Raw genomic sequence first — 19,213 nt, 5'->3', positions numbered from 1 at the left:
TGCCACATAGCAGCGGTGGGCCTATTACAGATTTTGCATTGTGGCCCAGGATATTTACGTCACGTCCAGCACAATATGGCCTACAGACTCTATGCTGGCCCATGGCTTACAGGCCCACCTGAGAAAGCCATCATGGGTCCTGAAGAATGATCTGAAGACGTTCAGTGTCATCTAAAATTAGTTCCTCCAAAGTTTACAAGTCGCAGTGTATAAATAGTCTGGGCGGCCATGGCCGGGTGATAGAGTTACTGAAGCCGGGCCATGTCTGTGACTTTAGCTTCTCCTAGGTAGAGGACATGTTTACTGACAATCACACAGAGGACAGCAGACATGGATGCAGAGCCCGGCCGGAGATGTACCCGCACCTTAGAAAACCAGCTGCTGAAGGAGACGTTTCTCCACGCTCTCCAGGCCAATGACTATGTGACAGTGGAGAATATACTGAGCGAGGGGAAGATAGATGTGGACACCGTGTTTGAGGTGGATGATGAAGGCTTGGTCCTGGCTTCCTACAAATCAGGTAGAAAATCAGCAAAAAGCGCATCATGAGTGAAGTAGATGTCAAAGTCGAAATCATGGCAGATGGGTCTAATGGCTTTATAGGTAAGGGGTATACTGAGGTGTAACTGGTTGCTGCTGGGGTCCAATGCAAAATCTGCATCAGAGACTCCCAACTACCGTGTGCCATGTAAAATACTGGGGTCTTCTTATGTAGCAGAGGGGTCCTGGTGTAGCTATGCCCCTGGGGTACCTGTACTATGGATGACTCAGCAGATGTATGATGTATTACATCACACAGGACATTCCCAATGCAATTCCACCTGGATCACTGCCTAAAGTTTCATCACCTGATACTTCAAGTAAAGTCAAGAGAAACATGATCAACACAGGCAAAAGTAGATCATAGGATTTCTTTAAAAACAAAGATCATGTATGTTTTATACCCCAGAGCTGCACTCACTATTCTACTGGTGGAGTCACTGTGCATTTAAAGTAGAAATAAAAAGTCTACGCACTCCTTTAGAAATGCCAAGCTTTTGTAATGTAAAAAAAATCCCACCGAGAAGAAACATTTCAAAACTTTTTCCACTTGTAATGTCACTCTTAATCTGTACATTTCAATTGAAACATAAACGGAAATCTTTTCGAGTGGAAAAACAAAAATAAAGAACTATAATAATTTGGTTCCATAAATCTGCATACCCTTATACTCATACTTTATTGAAGTCCCCTTTGAATTTATGACTGCATTCAGTCTTTTTTGGGTCAGAGTTTATCAGCGCATCACATCTAGAATTGGCCTTCTATGCCCGCTCCTCCCTGCAGTAGCTCCACAGCTGTCAGAATGTGGGGGCATCTCCTGTGTCTTCCTAATTTTACCTACATCTTCCTACAGACTATCACTTGGATTCATTCCAAAACTTTGCTCTTTTTCTGGGGAAGTCGTTCTTTTGGTGATTTGGGTCGGTGTTGTGCTGAAATGTGAAAATTGAAATTCATCTTCAGCTATGTAGCCGAGGCCTGAAGGTTTTATGCAAAATTGACTGATATTTCCAAATTTTCATAATTCCCTACACTTTGACTAAAGCCCCAGTTTCAACCTCAAAGCACAATGCTGCCTCCACCATGCCTCACTGTGGGTATGGTGTTCTTTTGGTGATGCGCTGTCTTTAGGAATTTATGGTAAAAAAAAACCCCTTCAACTTTGGTCTGATCAGACATAACATGTTTTCTCACTTGATTTTGGCAGACTTCATGGAGATTTTGACAAAACATTGCTGTGCATGGATGTTTTTTGCTTCCATCTTGCGACAGGCTGGATATATGAAGAATACCGTAGATTTTTGTCACATGCAGTACACAACCAAGACTCACCAGAAATCCCCGCAGCTCCTTTAATGTTCCTTTAGGCTAAAAAACAATTCAATGTATGCATTCATAAACTTACTGGTTTTGTAGGTGATGGTGTCTTGAAATAATGAGACACCATCACCTACAAAACCAATACGTTTATGAATGCATACATTGAATTGTTTTTCTACACTAGAGTATTTAGTATTGATAGCTGAATTTTTGCAAGCAGCACATAATAACACAAGTGCGGCTATTGAATAAGGTGGAACAAGTGTCAGTATATTGATACCCGACTCCCAAAACGGAGTCCTCTCTCCTTAGCGCAGGTGTTCATCCTTTATACATTGTAAATACTCCATCTGTAGATGATTTAAAAAGAGAAAACACATTAGTTTGACCCAACCACTGACCATGAGTGGAGAAAAAGTTTTGGTGTTATCATTCATATTCTCTGAAGAAAGGCCAAGAAAGCAAAAATTCTGATGGGGTATGTAAACTTTTGAGCATAACTGTATATGATGGCGACCGTGCACTGACGACTATGTAATGTATTTATAAATGTGATTGTCTTATTCTGTACCCAACCACATCCCCAATTAGGGTGTTCACACTTATGCAACTACATTATTTTAGTTTTATTATTTTTATTTTCCTCTTCAAAATTATTTCTGTTTTATTTAAATTGAGTTGTACCAATTATGGGCGACACTAAGGGTGGAAAAAGTTCTGAAATGATTCTTCTTGGAAGGATTTTTTTTACTTGGTATTTTATCAGGGGTGTGTAGACTGTTTCCAATAGCAATCAGCACAATTGCGGTATTCTATTAGTGCTTGATATACAGTAATTTCTTGATATACTGTATATTTTTGCCCTTTATGAGCAGAAGTTCTGCAGATCAGTGTATTAGAGGGATGTATGTTGGGTCCAATTGTTGGCAGTATAATGTAGTCACTAAACTGAAACCATAAAAAATCTATCTTCCATCTTATCTAAGATGCTCAACAATTGTGAATTCTGAAAGGATTTGCAAATTTATTAAAAAAAAAACAGCACCATCATTGTCGATGGTCATAGATGGTATTGCAGCTCAGTTTCACTAATACAGATAGCTACAGGCTATGGACAAGTGTGGAGATATTTTTGGAAAAGTACATCTTTTCTTTCCCCAAAGCAGATACTAATAGTCTTCTTTATACCTTAGGTCACTGGTTGCCAAGTTTTAAGTTGGCCTCTTCATGGGCGACGGGACTGCACATTACTGTTATGCTGGGACATCTGGAAAGCCTGCTGGTTCTCCTGGAGCATAACGCTTCCATCAACAGCAAACCGAACGGAAAGACCCCGTTACATGTCGCCTGCGTCGTGGCCAACCTGGATTGCGTCAAGATCCTGATCGGCCATGGCGCCAAGCTCAACCCTTTCTCGGTCAGTGGTCATACGCCGCTACATTACTGCAGAACCAGGGAGTCCCTCAGGTGCGCCAAGGAGCTCGTCTGGAGCGGTAAGGGACACATTTTGGGACAATTTTCTAAATAGCTTTCCAAGTAAAGAAGAATAATTGCTGCTTATTAGGAGATCTGCAACTTTTCAAATTACTTTACAAATTAATTATACATATTTAATAATTAATAATAATAATAATAATAATAATAATTAATAAGATATTTCAGATCTCTACTCTCTGTCCAGTGAATAAAGATATTTTTCTTTGTATCCAGGGGTTGAAAAAAATCCTTCTCGCAGATGAAGGTTTGTTACAATTGTATCCAGTGTAGACAATGCTCTGTGAGCTGCACAGCCTGTTACATGCACTGATACATTGTACCAAACAGGAGAGATGAGGGAGAGCTTTGTGCTTCTGGTGGGTTTAGCTCACAGAGGATTGTCTACTCTGTGGCTAAACAGTAGCAGTATCCTCTCCCCTCTTACTGTCAACAGCAGGATCCTCTCCCCTCTTAGTATCAGCAGCAGCAGGATCCTCTCCCCTCTTAGTATCAGCAGAAGCATGATCCTGTCCACTCTTAGTACCAGCAACAGCAGGATCCTGTTCACTCTTACTGTCAGCAGCAGCAGGATCCTCTCCCCTCTTAGTGTCAGCAGCAGCAGGATCCTCTCCCCTCTTAGTATCAGCAGCAGCAGTATCCTCTCCTCTCTTAGTTTCAGCAGCAGCAGGATCCTCTCCCCTCTTAGTATCAGCAGCAGGATCCTCTCCCCTCTTAGTGTCAGGAGCAGCAAGATCCTCTCTCCTCTTAGTATCAGCAGCAGGATCCTCTCCTCTTTTAGTGTCAGCAGCAGCAGGATCCTCTCCCCTCTTAGTATCAGCAGGATCCTTTCCCCTCTTAGTATCAGCAGCAGGATCCTCTCCCCTCTTAGTATCAGCAGCAGCAGGGTCCTCTCTCCTCTTAGTAACAGCAACAGGATCCCCACTTCCTATCAGGATAAGTAGGAGCATGTTCCCACTTCTGTTTTTCCCGGCAGAAGTAGTGCAGTTACCAAAAAGTGCACCCGATGTAAAATAGTAAATTGAAGACAAGGAAGGAGGGGAAGAGGGGGATGCAGCTGCAGATTACAACTTATTGCAACAGAAGCAGACTATGGAAGGAAGAAAATCTGAATCTGGTTTGGGGTTTCCAGATGTTTTAGACCGATTCATCAATTGCAACATTTTTTTTATAAAGTTTATGTATGTACAAATTTTTTTGCTTAAATTTTGTGAAATTTTAGCGGAGCATGCAACAAAACAGTTGCAAGAAGGTCAAAGCAAAAAATAAATACATTTCTGCAAAATTCTTGAACCGCGTGTGACGTTTTGAAGAATTTGGCGCACAAAATGTCAACAAATACCATAAGGTAAAAAAGAAAAGTGACTTGAAAAAAACCTCCACAAATTATGAATTTGGCGCAATGAATTGTTTTTTTTTCGTGGTTGTATTTTAGGGGCGGATGTGAACCTGCAGAGTGACGATAACGCCCTGGAGACGCCTCTGCACACGGCGGCCCGGATCGGGATGCCAGAACTTATCGCTTTCTACGTGAACCACGGGGCGATCGTGGACAGCTTTAACTCAATCTTGGAGACCCCGCTCTCTACCGCCGCCTACTGGGCGTTAAATATCAAGGAGCAGAAATACAGCAGCATTCACCACCTCATCTGCAGGATGCTGCTGGACTTCAACGCCGACGTCAACACCAGAGACATAGACCGCAAGGCGCCACTCCACAAGGCGGCATGGAACTGCGACCACATCCTAATGCACATGTTGCTGGAGGCGGGCGCCCATGCCACCTTTATGGACGTTAATGGTTGTGGCCCCCAGCAGTATGTCCTAAAAGTCACATCTGTCCGCGCCGCGGCTCAGCCAGAAATCTGCTACCAGCTACTGCTCAACCATGGAGCGGCGCGGATATACCCACCACAGTTCCATAAGGCGAGTGATCGGACACTTTTATAGGTTTTTATCTTCTTTTATCATCATTTGGTCTACACTCTGCTTGCTGTTAGTGAATGGAAACATTCATTGATTCCTTCGAATGGATGAAAATCTGCGCGAACGACCAGGGACATAGTAATGGCGGGGTCTATCTGGTACATTGCTGTCAAGGTAAACAGGGGGCACACTGCTGACAGTTAGTGAGGGGTCAATAGTGGTGATGTTTATTAGGGAATTACATATTAGGCTACTTTCACACTAGCGTCGTGCACTGCACGTCGCTATGCGTCGTTTGGTTGAAAAAACGCATCCTGCAAAAGTGCTTGCAGGATGCGTTTTTTCACCATTGATTTGCATTTGCGTCGCATTGCGACGCTTTGCCACACGTCGCAACCGTCGTGTGACGGTTGCGTCGTGTTGTGGCGGACCGTCGGCTGCAAAAAACGTTACATGTAACGTTTTTTGCAGCCGACGGACCGCCATTTCCGACCACACATGCGCGGCCGGAACTCCACCCCCACCTCCCCGCACCTCACAATGGGGCAGCGGATGCATGGAAAAACAGCATCCGCTGCCCCCGTGTTGCGGCGCTTCCACAGCTAGCGTCGGTAAGTCGGGCTGACGTTCTGCGACGTGCCGAGTACGACGCTAGTGTGAAAGAAGCCTAAGTGTTTATCAGGGGCCACAGGAGGAGCACTGCTGACATGGATAGTAACTGGGTATTCAGCTGGCACTGTATGAGGAGACCCTCTTTACTCAGCTGCTGTATGAGGAGTACTCTGCGGCTGTATGAGGGGTACTCTGCTGGTGTATGAGGGGGAACTCTGCTGCTGTATGAGGGGGAACTCTGCTGCTGTATGAGGGGTACTGTGCTTTTGTATGAGTGGGTACTCTGCTGCTGTATGAGGGGGTACTCTGCTGGTGTATGGGGGTACTCTGCTGCTGTATGAGGGGGTACTCTGCTGGTGTATGGGGGTACTCTGCTGCTGTATGAGGGGGTACTCTGTTGCTGTATGAGGGGGTACTGTGCTGGTGTATGAGTGGGTACTCTGCTGCTGTATGAGGGGGTACTCTGCTGGTGTATGGGGGTACTCTGCTGCTGTATGAGGGGGTACTCTGTTGCTGTATGAGGGGGTACTGTGCTGGTGTATGAGTGGGTACTCTGCTGCTGTATGAGGGGGTACTCTGCTGGTGTATGGGGGTACTCTGCTGCTGTATGAGGGGGTACTCTGCTGGTGTATGGGTGTACTCTGCTGCTGTATGAGGGGTACTGTGCTGCTGTATAAGGGGATACTCTGCTGGTGTATGAGGGGTACTCTGCTGCTGTATAAGGGGGTACTCTGCTTCTGTATGAGGGGTACTCTGCTTCTGTATGAGGGGGTACTCTGCTGCTGTTTGAGGGGTACTGTATGAGGGGTTACTCTGCTGGTATATGAGGGTGCACATTGCTGGTATATGAGAGGGTACTCTGCTGGTGCATGAGGGGGTACTCTGCTGGTGTATGAGGGGGTACTCTGCTGGTGTATGAGGGGGTACTCTGCTGGTGTATGAGGGGGTACTCTGCTGGTGCATGAGGGGGTACTCTGCTGGTGCATGAGGGGGTACTCTGCTGGTGTATGAGGGGGTACTCTGCTGGTGCATGAGGGGGTACTCTGCTGGTGTATGAGGGGGTACTCTGCTGGTGCATGGGAGGTTTATCAAGAAGGCACTCTTCTGGATCTGTTTTAGGGTGGTAGCTTGCTGTTGTGTAAGGGGGCTGTCTGCTGTCATGGTTTATAAAAAGGTCACACTGGTGGTATATGAGGGGGCATTCTGCTGGAGTTTTTTGACTGGGCACTTTCTTGGCAGTTTATCAAAAGGTCAAGCTAGTGGTAGTGTATGAGGGGGCAGTCTGCTGGCACTGTATATGAGGGGGCACTTACCTGGTACTGTAAATCAGGGGGCATTATGTTGGCACTGTTTCTGAGGGGACGCTGCTGGCACTGATTATGGCAGGACACTCTGCTGGCACTGTGTAGGAGGGTGTACTCATCTGGCATTATTTATGAGGGGGCACTCTACTGGTATTATTTATGAGGGGGCACTCTACTGGCATTGTTTATGAGGGACCACTCTAGAGACTACTTATTGTGTATTTTTTTGTACTTTTCCATCTAACTGACATAATGTAATTCTTCAGGTCTTACAGGAATGTCACTCGTACCCGAGAGCCGTGGAAGTCATGGTCAATGCCTACGAGCACATAAATGCCACAGACAGATGGAGTAACGCCATTCCTGAAGACGACCTGGAGGTAACAGGAACAATGCCGCATGGGATGACAGATGCCGAGGACAGGAGCGGATGATGGGAGGGACTGTTCCCAGTTTATTAACACATTGTCTAATTCATTACAGTATGGAAAAAAATTAGGATATTTTGTACTTTGAACTTAAAGGAGACCCCACTGGTCCTGCAGTCGGCTACATGCCATACATCATTTATAGGACCGCTGCAGCTAATCACTGGCCTCAAAGGTGATGCTGGCATGTATGGTGTGTGACTGCGGTGCCTGCTGTCAGCCAGACTTCATAATATCAAGGAAAGCCCCTTTAGAATAGGAATACCCCTTTATATTGCAGCTAATGGTTTGCTTTTCCAGCATTTTAAAGTTGGTGCACAAATATTGTGTCCTGCCACAAAGACATAGAGGTTATATGATAACAGTCCACAAGGGGGAGCACTTTACAAAATACATTTAAACAGCTAGTATTTCTATGCAGAGAACTCCCTCTAGTGGTGACTGCTTAAATGACACAGAGTATGTGAAGTCACTGCTGGTACTGTATGTGAGAGGGCACTCTGCTGGTACTGTATGTGAGAGGGCACTCTGCTGGTACTGTATGTGAGAGGGCACTCTGCTGGTACTGTATGTGAGAGGGCTCTCTGCTGGTACTGTATGTGAGAGGGCACTCTGCTGGTACTGTGTATAAAAGAGCACTCTGCTGGTATTATATGCCTCTAGGGGTGGTGACTACTTAGATGGCACTTAGTATGTGTGGTCACTCCGCTGGTACTGTATATGAGAGGGCACTCTGCTCAGTGCTGTATATGAGAGGGCACTCTGCTCAGTGCTGTATATGAGAGGGCACTCTGCTCAGTGCTGTATATGAGAGGACACTCTGCTCAGTGCTGTATATGAGAGGGCACTCTGCTCAGTACTGTATATGAGAGGGCACTCTGCTCAGTGCTGTATATGAGAGGACACTCTGCTCAGTGCTGTATATGAGAGGGCACTCTGCTCAGTACTGTATATGAGAGGACACTCTGCTCAGTGCTGTATATGAGAGGGCACTCAGCTCAGTGCTGTATATCAGAGGGCACTCAGCTCAGTGCTGTATATGAGAGGACACTCTGCTCAGTGCTGTATATGAGAGGGCACTCTGCTCAGTGCTGTATATGAGAGGACACTCTGCTCAGTACTGTATATGAGAGGGCACTCTGCTCAGTACTGTATATGAGAGGGCACTCTGCTCAGTGCTGTATATGAGAGGACACTCTGCTCAGTACTGTATATGAGAGGGCACTCTGCTCAGTACTGTATATGAGAGGACACTCTGCTCAGTGCTGTATATGAGAGGGCACTCTGCTCAGTGCTGTATATGAGAGGACACTCTGCTCAGTGCTGTATATGAGAGGGCACTCTGCTCAGTGCTGTATATGAGAGGACACTCTGCTCAGTACTGTATATGAGAGGGCACTCTGCTCAGTGCTGTATATGAGAGGGCACTCTGCTCAGTGCTGTATATGAGAGGGCACTCTGCTCAGTGCTGTATATGAGAGGGCACTCTGCTCAGTGCTGTATATGAGAGGGCACTCTGCTCAGTGCTGTATATGAGAGGGCACTCTGCTCAGTGCTGTATATGAGAGGGCACTCTGCTCAGTGCTGTATATGAGAGGGCACTCTGCTCAGTGCTGTATATGAGAGGACACTCTGCTCAGTGCTGTATATGAGAGGGCACTCTGCTCAGTGCTGTATATGAGAGGGCACTCTGCTCAGTACTGTATATGAGAGGACACTCTGCTCAGTGCTGTATATGAGAGGACACTCTGCTCAGTACTGTATATGAGAGGACACTCTGCTCAGTGCTGTATATGAGAGGGCACTCTGCTCAGTGCTGTATATGAGAGGGCACTCAGCTCAGTGCTGTATATGAGAGGACACTCTGCTCAGTGCTGTATATGAGAGGGCACTCTGCTCAGTGCTGTATATGAGAGGACACTCTGCTCAGTGCTGTATATGAGAGGGCACTCTGCTCAGTGCTGTATATGAGAGGACACTGCTCAGTACTGTATATGAGAGGGCACTCTGCTCAGTACTGTATATGAGAGGGCACTCAGCTCAGTGCTGTATATGAGAGGACACTCTGCTCAGTGCTGTATATGAGAGGGCACTCTGCTCAGTGCTGTATATGAGAGGACACTCTGCTCAGTGCTGTATATGAGAGGGCACTCTGCTCAGTGCTGTATATGAGAGGACACTCTGCTCAGTGCTGTATATGAGAGGGCACTCTGCTCAGTGCTGTATATGAGAGGACACTCTGCTCAGTGCTGTATATGAGAGGACACTCTGCTCAGTGCTGTATATGAGAGGACACTCTGCTCAGTACTGTATATGAGAGGGCACTCTGCTCAGTGCTGTATATGAGAGGGCACTCTGCTCAGTGCTGTATATGAGAGGGCACTCTGCTCAGTGCTGTATATGAGAGGGCACTCTGCTCAGTGCTGTATATGAGAGGGCACTCTGCTCAGTGCTGTATATGAGAGGGCACTCTGCTCAGTGCTGTATATGAGAGGGCACTCTGCTCAGTGCTGTATATGAGAGGGCACTCTGCTCAGTGCTGTATATGAGAGGACACTCTGCTCAGTGCTGTATATGAGAGGGCACTCTGCTCAGTGCTGTATATGAGAGGGCACTCTGCTCAGTACTGTATATGAGAGGACACTCTGCTCAGTGCTGTATATGAGAGGACACTCTGCTCAGTACTGTATATGAGAGGACACTCTGCTCAGTGCTGTATATGAGAGGGCACTCTGCTCAGTGCTGTATATGAGAGGGCACTCTGCTCAGTGCTGTATATGAGAGGACACTCTGCTCAGTGCTGTATATGAGAGGGCACTCTGCTCAGTGCTGTATATGAGAGGACACTCTGCTCAGTGCTGTATATGAGAGGGCACTCTGCTCAGTGCTGTATATGAGAGGACACTCTGCTCAGTACTGTATATGAGAGGGCACTCTGCTCAGTACTGTATATGAGAGGGCACTCAGCTCAGTGCTGTATATGAGAGGACACTCTGCTCAGTGCTGTATATGAGAGGGCACTCTGCTCAGTGCTGTATATGAGAGGACACTCTGCTCAGTGCTGTATATGAGAGGGCACTCTGCTCAGTGCTGTATATGAGAGGACACTCTGCTCAGTACTGTATATGAGAGGGCACTCTGCTCAGTGCTGTATATGAGAGGGCACTCTGCTCAGTGCTGTATATGAGAGGGCACTCTGCTCAGTGCTGTATATGAGAGGGCACTCTGCTCAGTGCTGTATATGAGAGGGCACTCTGCTCAGTGCTGTATATGAGAGGGCACTCTGCTCAGTGCTGTATATGAGAGGGCACTCTGCTCAGTGCTGTATATGAGAGGGCACTCTGCTCAGTGCTGTATATGAGAGGGCACTCTGCTCAGTGCTGTATATGAGAGGGCACTCTGCTCAGTGCTGTATATGAGAGGGCACTCTGCTCAGTACTGTATATGAGAGGGCACTCTGCTCAGTGCTGTATATGAGAGGGCACTCTGCTCAGTGCTGTATATGAGAGGGCACTCTGCTCAGTGCTGTATATGAGAGGGCACTCTGCTCAGTGCTGTATATGAGAGGGCACTCTGCTCAGTACTGTATATGAGAGGGCACTCTGCTCAATGCTGTATATGAGAGGGCACTCTGCTCAGTACTGTATATGAGAGGGCACTCTACTCAGTACTGTATATGAGAGGGCACTCTGCTCAGTACTGTATATGAGAGGGCACTCTGCTCAGTGCTGTATATGAGAGGGCACTCTGCTCAGTGCTGTATATGAGAGGGCACTCTGCTCAGTGCTGTATATGAGAGGACACTCTGCTCAGTGCTGTATATGAGAGGGCACTCTGCTCAGTACTGTATATGAGAGGGCACTCTGCTCAGTGCTGTATATGAGAGGGCACTCTGCTCAGTACTGTATATGAGAGGGCACTCTGCTCAGTACTGTATATGAGAGGGCACTCTGCTCAGTACTGTATATGAGAGGGCACTCTGCTCAGTACTGTATATGAGAGGGCACTCTGCTCAGTACTGTATATGAGAGGGCACTCTGCTCAGTGCTGTATATGAGAGGGCACTCTGCTCAGTACTGTATATGAGAGGGCACTCTGCTCAGTACTGTATATGAGAGGGCACTCTGCTCAGTACTGTATATGAGAGGGCACTCTGCTCAGTGCTGTATATGAGAGGGCACTCTGCTCAGTGCTGTATATGAGAGGACACTCTGCTCAGTGCTGTATATGAGAGGGCACTCTGCTCAGTACTGTATATGAGAGGACACTCTGCTCAGTGCTGTATATGAGAGGGCACTCTGCTCAGTACTGTATATGAGAGGGCACTCTGCTCAGTACTGTATATGAGAGGGCACTCTGCTCAGTGCTGTATATGAGAGGGCACTCTGCTCAGTACTGTATATGAGAGGGCACTCTGCTCAGTGCTGTATATGAGAGGGCACTCTGCTCAGTACTGTATATGAGAGGGCACTCTGCTCAGTACTGTATATGAGAGGGCACTCTGCTCAGTGCTGTATATGAGAGGGCACTCTGCTCAGTGCTGTATATGAGAGGACACTCTGCTCAGTGCTGTATATGAGAGGGCACTCTGCTCAGTACTGTATATGAGAGGGCACTCTGCTCAGTGCTGTATATGAGAGGGCACTCTGCTCAGTACTGTATATGAGAGGGCACTCTGCTCAGTACTGTATATGAGAGGGCACTCTGCTCAGTACTGTATATGAGAGGGCACTCTGCTCAGTGCTGTATATGAGAGGGCACTCTGCTCAGTACTGTATATGAGAGGGCACTCTGCTCAGTGCTGTATATGAGAGGGCACTCTGCTCAGTGCTGTATATGAGAGGACACTCTGCTCAGTGCTGTATATGAGAGGGCACTCTGCTCAGTGCTGTATATGAGAGGACACTCTGCTCAGTGCTGTATATGAGAGGGCACTCTGCTCAGTACTGTATATGAGAGGGCACTCTGCTCAGTACTGTATATGAGAGGGCACTCTGCTCAGTACTGTATATGAGAGGGCACTCTGCTCAGTGCTGTATATGAGAGGGCACTCTGCTCAGTACTGTATATGAGAGGGCACTCTGCTCAGTGCTGTATATGAGAGGGCACTCTGCTCAGTACTGTATATGAGAGGGCACTCTGCTCAGTGCTGTATATGAGAGGGCACTCTGCTCAGTGCTGTATATGAGAGGGCACTCTGCTCAGTGCTGTATATGAGAGGGCACTCTGCTCAGTGCTGTATATGAGAGGGCACTCTGCTCAGTGCTGTATATGAGAGGGCACTCTGCTCAGTGCTGTATATGAGAGGGCACTCTGCTCAGTACTGTATATGAGAGGGCACTCTGCTCAGTGCTGTATATGAGAGGGCACTCTGCTCAGTGCTGTATATGAGAGGGCACTCTGCTTAGTACTGTATATGAGAGGGCACTCTGCTCAGTGCTGTATATGAGAGGGCACTCTGCTCAGTGCTGTATATGAGAGGGCACTCTGCTTAGTACTGTATATGAGAGGGCACTCTGCTCAGTACTGTATATGAGAGGGCACTCTGCTCAGTACTGTATATAAGAGGGCACTCTGCTCAGTGCTGTATATGAGAGGGCACTCTGCTCAGTACTGTATATGAGAGGGCACTCTGCTCAGTGCTGTATATGAGAGGGCACTCTGCTCAGTGCTGTATATGAGAGGGCACTCTGCTTAGTACTGTATATGAGAGGGCACTCTGCTCAGTGCTGTATATGAGAGGGCACTCTGCTCAGTACTGTATATGAGAGGGCACTCTGCTCAGTGCTGTATATGAGAGGGCACTCTGCTCAGTGCTGTATATGAGAGGGCACTCTGCTCAGTGCTGTATATGAGAGGGCACTCTGCTCAGTGCTGTATATGAGAGGGCACTCTGCTTAGTACTGTATATGAGAGGGCACTCTGCTCAGTGCTGTATATGAGAGGGCACTCTGCTCAGTGCTGTATATGAGAGGGCACTCTGCTCAGTACTGTATATGAGAGGGCACTCTGCTTAGTACTGTATATGAGAGGGCACTCTGCTCAGTACTGTATATGAGAGGGCACTCTGCTCAGTGCTGTATATGAGAGGGCACTCTGCTTAGTACTGTATATGAGAGGGCACTCTGCTCAGTACTGTATATGAGAGGGCACTCTGCTCAGTGCTGTATATGAGAGGGCACTCTGCTCAGTGCTGTATATGAGAGGGCACTCTGCTCAGTACTGTATATGAGAGGGCACTCTGCTCAGTGCTGTATATGAGAGGGCACTCTGCTCAGTGCTGTATATGAGAGGGCACTCTGCTCAGTACTGTATATGAGAGGGCACTCTGCTCAGTACTATATATGAGAGGGCACGCTGCTCAGTACTGTATATGAGAGGGCACTCTGCTCAGTACTGTATATGAGAGGGCACTCTGCTCAGTGCTGTATATGAGAGGGCACTCTGCTCAGTGCTGTATATGAGAGGGCACTCTGCTTAGTACTGTATATGAGAGGGCACTCTGCTCAGTGCTGTATATGAGAGGGCACTCTGCTCAGTGCTGTATATGAGAGGGCACTCTGCTCAGTACTGTATATGAGAGGGCACTCTGCTCAGTACTGTATATGAGAGGGCACTCTGCTCAGTACTGTATATAAGAGGGCACTCTGCTCAGTGCTGTATATGAGAGGGCACTCTGCTCAGTACTGTATATGAGAGGGCACTCTGCTCAGTGCTGTATATAAGAGGGCACTCTGCTCAGTGCTGTATATGAGAGGGCACTCTGCTCAGTACTGTATATGAGAGGGCACTCTGCTCAGTGCTGTATATGAGAGGGCACTCTGCTCAGTGCTGTATATGAGAGGGCACTCTGCTTAGTACTGTATATGAGAGGGCACTCTGCTCAGTGCTGTATATGAGAGGGCACTCTGCTCAGTGCTGTATATGAGAGGGCACTCTGCTCAGTACTGTATATGAGAGGGCACTCTGCTTAGTACTGTATATGAGAGGGCACTCTGCTCAGTGCTGTATATGAGAGGGCACTCTGCTCAGTGCTGTATATGAGAGGGCACTCTGCTCAGTACTGTATATGAGAGGGCACTCTGTTGTGAATTCCGTTCTGGAGCTCCCTCCTGTGGTTGCTAATGGTATTTTTGTGAGTTCTGCCCTTGGGCTCTCTCTGGTGGTTTCGAGTGGAACTGCTGCTTCTTTGGGTAGCTGTGGCAGCTGCCTTCACTGATCGCCTTGCCTGGGTTTGTTATTTAAACCTGCTCTGGGCTTTAGTTCATGCCAGCTGTCAATGTCCTTGGCTTGGATTTGGTTCTCTCCTTGGATTTCTCATATGGCCTGTCCTTGTCAGCAAAAGATAAGTTTTTGCTAGTCCTTGTTTGCTTGTTTGTCCATTTGTTTGTACTCTATTGCTCTGCAAATATTTCTCTTTTTGTCCAGCTTGTCACTATGTGATATTCAGGCTAGCTGGAAGCTCTGGGAAAGCAGATTTGCCCCTCCACACCGTGAGTCGGTGTGGAGTTTATTTTTGTAAACTCTGCGTGGATTTTGTAGTTTTTAATACTAACCGCACAGTATCCTTTTCTCTCTGTCTATCAAGTTTAGTATTGGCCTCCTTTGCTGATATCTGATTTCATTTCTGTGTACGTCATTTCCCTCTTCACTCACAGCCAATATTTGTGGGGGGCTATCTTTCCTTTTGGGGTTTTCTCTGAGGCAAGATAGCTTTCTATTTCCTTCTTTAGGGGTAGTTAGTTCTTAGGCTGTGAAGAGGTGTCTAGGGAGAGTCAGGAACATCCCACGGCTATTACTAGTGTTGTTGTTAGGATTAGGGACTGCGGTCAGTAGAGATACCACCTCCTCAGAGCTCGTCCCATGTTGCGTTTTAGCCACCAGGTCATATCAGTGTGGCCTCTTAACCACCAGGTCATAACAGCACTCTGCTCAGTGCTGTATATGAGAGGGCACTCTGCTCAGTGCTGTATATAAGAAGGCATTCTGCTCAGTGCTGTATATGAGAGGGCACTCTGCTCAGTGCTGTATATGAGAGGTGGCACTCTGCTCAGTACTGTATATGAGAGGGCACTCTGCTCAGTGCTGTATATGAGAGGGCACTCTGCTCAGTACTGTATATGAGAGGACACTCTGCTCAGTGCTGTATATGAGAGGGCACTCTGCTCAGTGCTGTATATGAGAGGACACTCTGCTCAGTGCTGTATATGAGAGGACACTCTGCTCAGTGCTGTATATAAGAAGGCATTCTGCTCAGTGCTGTATATGAGAGGGCACTCTGCTCAGTGCTGTATATGAGAGGTGGCACTCTGCTCAGTACTGTATATGAGAGGGCACTCTGCTCAGTGCTGTATATGAGAGGGCACTCTGCTCAGTACTGTATATGAGAGGACACTCTGCTCAGTGCTGTATATGAGAGGGCACTCTGCTCAGTGCTGTATATGAGAGGGCACTCTGCTCAGTACTGTATATGAGAGGTGGCACTCTGCTCAGTGCTGTATATGAGATGGCACTCTGCTCAGTGCTGTATATGAGAGGGCACTCTGCTCAGTAATGTATATGAGAGGGCACTCTGCTCAGTACTGTATATGAGAGGGCACTCTGCTCAGTACTGTATATGAGAGGGCACTCTGCTCAGTACTGTATATGAGGGCACTCTGCTCAGTGCTGTATATGAGAGGTGGCACTCTGCTCAGTGCTGTATATGAGAGGGCACTCTGCTCAGTGCTGTATATGAGAGGGCACTCTGCTCAGTGCTGTATATGAGAGGGCACTCTGCTCAGTGCTGTATATAAGAGGGCACTCTGCTCAGTGCTGTATATGAGAGGGCACTCTGCTCAGTGCTGTATATGAGAGGGCACTCTGCTCAGTGCTGTATATGAGAGGGCACTCTGCTCAGTGCTGTATATGAGAGGGCACTCTGCTCAGTGCTGTATATGAGAGGGCACTCTGCTCAGTGCTGTATATGAGAGGGCACTCTGCTCAGTGCTGTATATGAGAGGGCACTCTGCTCAGTACTGTATATGAGAGGGCACTCTGCTCAGTGCTGTATATGAGAGGGCACTCTGCTCAGTACTGTATATGAGAGGGCACTCTGCTCAGTACTGTATATGAGAGGGCACTCTGCTCAGTACTGTATATGAGAGGGCACTCTGCTCAGTGCTGTATATGAGAGGGCACTCTGCTCAGTGCTGTATATGAGAGGGCACTCTGCTCAGTGCTGTATATGAGAGGGCACTCTGCTCAGTGCTGTATATGAGAGGACACTCTGCTCAGTACTGTATATGAGAGGGCACTCTGCTCAGTGCTGTATATGAGAGGGCACTCTGCTCCGTGCTGTATATGAGAGGGCACTCTGCTCAGTACTGTATATGAGAGGGCACTCTGCTCAGTACTGTATATAAGAGGGCACTCTGCTCAGTACTGTATATGAGAGGGCACTCTGCTCAGTACTGTATATGAGAGGGCACTCTGCTCAGTGCTGTATATGAGAGGGCACTCTGCTCAGTACTGTATATGAGAGGGCACTCTGCTCAGTACTGTATATGAGAGGACACTCTGCTCAGTGCTGTATATGAGAGGTGGCACTCTGCTCAGTGCTGTATATGAGAGGTGGCACTCTGCTCAGTGCTGTATATGAGAGGGCACTCTGCTCAGTGCTGTATATGAGAGGACACTCTGCTCAGTGCTGTATATAAGAGGGCACTCTGCTCAGTACTGTATATGAGAGGACACTCTGCTCAGTGCTGTATTTGAGAGGTGGCACTCTGCTCAGTGCTGTATATGAGAGGTGGCACTCTGCTCAGTGCTGTATATGAGAGGGCACTCTGCTCAGTGCTGTATATGAGAGGACACTCTGCTCAGTGCTGTATATGAGAGGGCACTCTGCTCAGTGCTGTATATGAGAGGTGGCACTCTGCTCAGTGCTGTATACGAGAGGGCACTCTGCTCAGTACTGTATAGGAAGTGACACTCTGCTGGATGTCAGTAAATTGAAACATTACATTGTGGAATTGCTGCTTGAGCGATTGTCCACTACGCAAATTAGACTTGCTGTTGCTTTTGCACTTTGCCACTTTGCACATAATTTGTGTTTGGACCATGGATCGCAGAGCGTAAAATAATCAGATCAGGCGGGGCACAGGACAATTTGCGCCTGCTGTCTCCGGTACCAGTCGTGTTGCGGTGCCAGGTACATCCTTACAGTTCCGTTTTGCATTGTTCTCTGCTCCGTACTCTCCTGACTCTTGTGTTTTCCAGAGACATCACACGTTCTATGAATCCCTCTTTGAGGTTTGCTGTAACTCCCCGAGGACACTCATGCACCTGGCCCGGTGCGCCATCCGTGCCTTCTTACGGAAGAAGTGCCATCACGTCATCCCTCAGCTGCCTCTGCCGACCACCCTGAAGAAATATCTCCTGCTCGAGCCGCAGGGAAAGATCTATTAACTTCTTGAAGTGCTCAAAGTGGTAAATGTTGCTTTGCGTTTTAAGTAACAGAGTTTCTTATGGGAAAATGAGCCGCAGACTGTCAGCAAATTAACAGACTGACAACTATGTGCAGTGATGGGATAATCCAGCATCCAGCACCTCCAGGGTGTCAGATTAGACTAGTAGTAGTTTAGAATCAGTATTACATTGTACAACTGCGCATGGCAAATACTGATGATGGCAGCTCTAACTGCGACACCTGGACGGCACCTTATATCACAGCGGAGCCTGGTGCAAGGAGTAATATATCGTCTATATGTGTATATATTATATAGGGCTATAATAGTGCACAATCTGCTACCTATAAACCCCTGTGATATATCATTTGACTTGTAAAAACACCACAAAGCCATGCCTTACATCCTGTATTATACTCCAGAGCTGCCCTCACTATTCTGCTGGTGCAGCTCTGGAGTATAATACAGGATGTAGCTCAGGATCAGTAATGTAATGTATGTACACAGTGACTGCACCAGCAGAATAGTGAGTGCAGCTCTGGGGTATAATACAGGATGTAACTCAGGATCAGTAATGTAATGTATGTACACAGTGACTGCACCAGCAGAATAGTGAGTGCAGCTCTGGGGTATAATACAGGAGGTAACTCAGGATCAGTAATGTAATGTATGTACACAGTGACTGCACCAGCAGAATAGTGAGTGCAGCTCTGGGGTATAATACAGGATGTAACTCAGGATCAGTAATGTAATGTATGTACACAGTGACTGCACCAGCAGAATAGTGAGTGCAGCTCTGGAGTATAATACAGGATGTAACTCAGGATCAGTAATGTAATGTATGTACACAGTGACTGCACCAGCAGAATAGTGAGTGCAGCTCTGGGGTATAATACAGGATGTAACTCAGGATCAGTAATGTAATGTATGTACACAGTGACTGCACCAGCAGAATAGTGAGTGCAGCTCTGGGGTATAATACAGGATGTAACCCAGGATCAGTAATGTAATGTATGTACACAGTGACTGCACCAGCAGAACAGTGAGTGCAGCTCTGGGGTATAATACAGGATGTAACTCAGGATCAGTAATGTAATGTATGTACACAGTGACTGCACCAGCAGAATAGTGAGTGCAG

At 47.2% G+C, this 19,213-nt stretch overlaps 1 protein-coding gene across 1 annotated transcript; it reads left to right on the top strand.

The window, feature by feature from the left end:
* The first annotated feature begins 330 nt into the window (after positions 1–330).
* On the top strand, positions 331–18,351 carry ASB4 (ankyrin repeat and SOCS box containing 4). Its single transcript, XM_077271627.1, has 5 exons — positions 331–520; positions 3,057–3,356; positions 4,793–5,283; positions 7,466–7,579; positions 17,888–18,351. Exons 1-5 carry the CDS (start codon positions 331–333, stop codon positions 18,074–18,076), a joined length of 1,284 nt encoding a protein of 427 aa, XP_077127742.1. The 3' UTR covers positions 18,077–18,351.
* Positions 18,352–19,213: the final 862 nt, after the last annotated feature.

This window comes from Ranitomeya variabilis, chromosome 6 (genome assembly GCF_051348905.1).
Source record: "Ranitomeya variabilis isolate aRanVar5 chromosome 6, aRanVar5.hap1, whole genome shotgun sequence".
Classification (NCBI taxonomy): Eukaryota; Metazoa; Chordata; class Amphibia; order Anura; family Dendrobatidae; genus Ranitomeya; species Ranitomeya variabilis.
This window is presented reverse-complemented; position numbering and strand designations above follow the sequence as displayed.

Excerpts from the sequence above, each read along its gene's own strand:
- ASB4 (XM_077271627.1), top strand. The coding sequence starts at position 331 with ATGGATGCAGAGCCCGGCCGGAGATGTACCCGCACCTTAGAAAACCAG. Across the intron at positions 521-3,056 it reads CCTGGCTTCCTACAAATCAG|GTCACTGGTTGCCAAGTTTT; the intron begins GTAGAAAATCAG and ends TTTATACCTTAG. Across the intron at positions 5,284-7,465 it reads ACCCACCACAGTTCCATAAG|GTCTTACAGGAATGTCACTC; the intron begins GCGAGTGATCGG and ends GTAATTCTTCAG.